A 4,126-nucleotide genomic window follows, 5' to 3' on the forward strand; every position below is an offset into this window, starting at 1 on the left:
TAATCAAATGGTGACTTAAAAAAAAAAAAATACAGTATTTCAGAGGAGTTACTTATCAGCTAGGTGAGGATTATTGCAACATTACTTCCCCCTTAGTTATGGCACTATCGCACAGCTGACAGTTGCTGGGATGCGCATCTCAATCTCTGCTACCCCAACAGGCCGGCTGAAAGGACCGGGTTCTAATCTCACCTTTGAAGTCTCTCTGCAAATTAGTTTGTTCATTAATGAGCTTGCCTGTGCGTGTAATGAAGTGTGTGGCGGCCCCTGCTGGTGCACACGCGTCTAAAACAAAATGAAAATGTTACACCTGGCAGGAAAACAACCGGTTAATTCCAACCCAAATGTTAGAAATATAAACGCTGTCATAAAATGTACAAAAATATCTAATTTAATGCAGAAAATAGATATTACAAGTAGAGTAATGTTCTCTTCAGTATGAAAATAATCTTAAACCACAGAACATTACTGTGTTAGCTGCAGTGTAATGAATTAAGAAGGGACATTAATTGTTCAGTTCACTATGAGATCATGTTAAATGTCTTTTATTAATGAACTGTTACCCCCAGCTGAGGCAGTTGATTACCTCTAGTCCATTGCTAAATCCCCTTAGTTGATTTTCAGTGAATCACTTAAAACAAACCCAGAGGGAGAAAAAAAAAACAGAATAATTTACAGTTCAAGTCCTAGACCTAAATTCACTTAAAGAAGGGCAGCTTTCCTATAAATCAACCTCTCGATTTAATGCAGCTGACATATAGATCTATTTTACATCTTTTTTTTAATTTCAAAAATACAACACATTAAAATAGGTTCAATTTATCAAAGCTAAGAGCAACAATTAAGTAATAATGTACTTAAAGTGCAAAGGCACTTTAACACAAAGAAGTGACGCCCAGTGGCTACACTTGGTAATTGAAACAGCAGTACTGTATATTATTATTTACAAAAAAAAAAAAAAAAAAAGTAATAGTCCAGAAAAAAAAGATCTTTGGAGATCTTCTACAGAATACATTATTCTTCCACTTTTAATTGAAAAAAAAATAAAAATACCCCCAAGTCCCCCTTTCCTCACTTCCTCCCAAGGCAAAAAAGAGAGTTATGCAAAATCTATGGTAGCAACATTCATTTGCAGAGACTGTTCCTAAAGGGGAGTGAGTTAAAGGGGCAGAGATGTAGAAATAACTTAAAGGGAACTTTGCCAAAGCAACACCACACCCCCAGCGTAGTATAAGGATTCCACTTCTTTTCTTTCTTTTTTTAGTACTGAAAAAAGTGGAACGGGTGAGAATGTGACACATCACATTGCTGTTGACTCTGAAGCCATCAAGTCTGATGCGCAGACCTTTTAAAAATGCCTCCTTTCCTCCCGCCCACCCTCACAGCTGACTAATCGCAGTTTGTTTCTCCAGAACTTCGAGGTAGTCTGGTTCTGTTTGTAGCTTTCCTTGGAGTAAAGGATGCTCGGGTTTTGATTGTTCTGCAAAATATTTCCTGGGAGTCCCATATAAAACAGTTTTATTTATCCTGTCCTGGTTTTGGCGTCTGGATTCATAGGAAGGGGCAAACTGCCTTTTGGGTAAGGTGCAAAAGTTATAATGAACTACTCCACCACTGGGGAGTTCCTTGACTCGCTCTGCAATGTTTTGATACAGCAGCTCCGGTTCCCTTGACGAGGACTGCTTTTCCAGCAATTCAGCTGCACTGATTGTAAACGCAAGGCTGGTTGGGTCGTCTTTTTTATGGTCAAGATTGCTATAGCTAAACTCGTGGAGATTCCTGTAGTATGCCACTGGATCCCCTTCCTTCTGCATGTAGATTGGGTTTTGACACATCTGCCCCACCGGCGGGGGGATATAGTTATAAACATGCCCTTCAGTTTTATCGTGGGTCTCCGTGTTGTAAGACCCATATTGGAGCTGAAATGAACTGATGTCTAAGTTGTTGGCACTGCTGGGCACGCTCTGCACTCCCTTCCGGCGCTTCAGCACAAAGACAAACAGGCCTGCCCCAAAACAGACGGACAGGATAAACACCACCAGCAAGCCTAAAATTAAAACTGAGAGCGGGACCTCGGTGTGTATTTCTGGATAGGAGCTGGGCAAGACGCTAGGGAGGTGTGGCGTGTCTGTGTTCTGGTCCACGGATAGGAGAGTCGAGTCGGACAACCCGGGGCTCTCGGGGCAGATGGCCTCCTTGCTCAGGAACTTCAGGTGTTCGCCCGAGTGCCTAGTCGGAGACTCGCAGATGACTTCGTTGATCACCACGGGGGGACCAGACTGCTGATGGCTCTGCTCGGTGACCTGCTCGATCCAGTTCCTCAGCCCCATGATGTCACATGTGCAATCCCAAGGGTTTTCTTGAAGGTCTATCTGAATTAAAGCCGAGAGCTGGTCCAGGACCCCTCTCACAGGCAAGTGTGAGAAGTGATTGTTGCGAAGGTTGAGCCTGGTGAGGGAAGTGCCACCAAACACGTTATCAGGCAGCGACCTCAGCAAGTTGTTGTTGAGAAACAGGAGGTGAAGGTTACTCAGAGCGTCAAAAGTGTGGGGTAGGATTTCCTTGATGACGTTATACTCCAAGTAGAGGTACTGCAAGCTGTGCAGGCCTTCGAACATGGAGGGGTACAGGACTTCAAGGTAGTTACCGTTGAGATAGAGTCTGCGTAAACTCGTGAGGTTTGTAAAGGCACCTTCCTGTATCACTGCGATCCGGTTGTTCCCCAGGTGCAACAAATCCAGAGAGCTGTATTCGGGGAGATCGGTTTTATAGACAATTTGCAGATAGTTGCTCGTCAGATAAAGCTTCTTTGGACTGGTGGGTTTCGGGTGCAGGTCTGAGATGTTGCTAATCTTCTTCTCCTGGCAGTTCACGTTCAGGCCGTTGTCCGAGCTCTGCGAAGTGCAGACACAGCCGCCGGGACAAGTGATCGGCACGGGGGACTTGGTCTGGTACACCATGATGGGCCCAAAGATCTGCCTGTCTTTCGACACCGTGACCCGAGGCGTCGGGCGGTTCCGGGTCTTGGGTGGCCGGCTGGCTTTCGGGGCTCTGGTGGGGCCGACGGCAGAGTTGGCGGTGGGCGGCAGCCTCTGGACGTGGGTGTCCGAGGGGGCAGGATGCTTCTCCCTCTGGTTCGAGTCGCCGGAGCTCCGGCGAGGGCACAGGTCCTGTCGGGTCAGCTGAGTCACGTCCTTGCCGTGCAGCCGGAAGGGCGTCTCACACACGATCTCCCCCACGAAGACGGTGATGGTGTCCAGCCAGGCTTTGAGGGGCAGCAGGTCGCAGGTGCAGTTCCAGGGGTTCTCCTCCAGCTGGATCTCCATGATGCCGCCGATGTGCTCCAGCACACCGGCGAAGGGCAGCATCTTGAGGCGGTTGCCCCGCAGGTCCAGGTGGGTGAGCAGCACAAAGCGGAACACGTTGCTGGGCAGCGAGAGCAGGAGGTTGTCGTTGAGGATGAGCACCTTGAGCTTGTTGAGCTGGCTGAAGGCGCCCGCCTCGATGGCGCTGATGTAGTTGTAGTCGGCCTGCAGGTACTCCAGGCTCTCCAGGCCCAGGAAGGTGTCCTCCCGCAGCACCTCCAGGCGGTTGTTGTTGAGGTGCAGGCGCTTGAGCGTGCGCAGCCCGCTGAAGGCGCCGGTGCGGATCTCCTGCATGGCGTTGTTGCCCAGGTGCAGGGTCACGGCGTTGGAGTAGTTGACGAACTCATTGGGGTGCAGGCGGGTGAGCGCGTTGCCGCTGAGGAAGAGCTGGTAGATCTTGGAGGGGGGCGGCTGCAGCAGGCTGACCGTGGTGAAGCCTTTGTTCTCGCAGTTGATGTTCAGCACGTTCTCCTTCTCCTCGCAGGGGCAGCGGCTCTTGCTGCAGATGTCTTTGGCGGGCTTGCGGCTCTGGCTGGGCGCCGGGATCCCGGCCACGCTGAACACCCCGAGCAGCCAGACGCCCTTCAGCATCTTTAGGCGCCGTCGGTCCCCAAACCTGCCGGGGCGCACAGCACAGCCGCGGTTAAACCGGCCCGACCTCCACCTCCCCTGCCGCCCCGACCCGCACCACCGCCGCGCAGCTCCGGCGCGGTGCGGGGCCGCCGCCGTCTGTGCGCCCCGCGCCGGGGCTCGCCGGGCTT

The 4,126-nt window shown here is 50.6% G+C and overlaps 1 protein-coding gene across 1 annotated transcript; it reads right to left on the minus strand.

Moving 5' to 3' along the window:
- Nucleotides 1-373: 373 nt before the first annotated feature.
- On the minus strand, nt 374-4,025 carry SLITRK2 (SLIT and NTRK like family member 2). The gene has a single exon (XM_019540279.1). It carries the CDS (start codon nt 3,954-3,956, stop codon nt 1,380-1,382), a length of 2,577 nt encoding a protein of 858 aa, XP_019395824.1. The 5' UTR covers nt 3,957-4,025; the 3' UTR covers nt 374-1,379.
- Nucleotides 4,026-4,126: the final 101 nt, after the last annotated feature.

The sequence above is a fragment of the Crocodylus porosus genome, unplaced genomic scaffold (assembly GCF_001723895.1).
Source record: "Crocodylus porosus isolate Cpor-Errol unplaced genomic scaffold, CroPor_comp1, whole genome shotgun sequence".
NCBI lineage: Eukaryota > Metazoa > Chordata > Crocodylia > Crocodylidae > Crocodylus > Crocodylus porosus.

What these genes read in the sequence shown, in the direction of transcription:
- SLITRK2 (XM_019540279.1), bottom strand. Translation starts at nt 3,956, where the DNA reads ATGCTGAAGGGCGTCTGGCTGCTCGGGGTGTTCAGCGTGGCCGGGATC.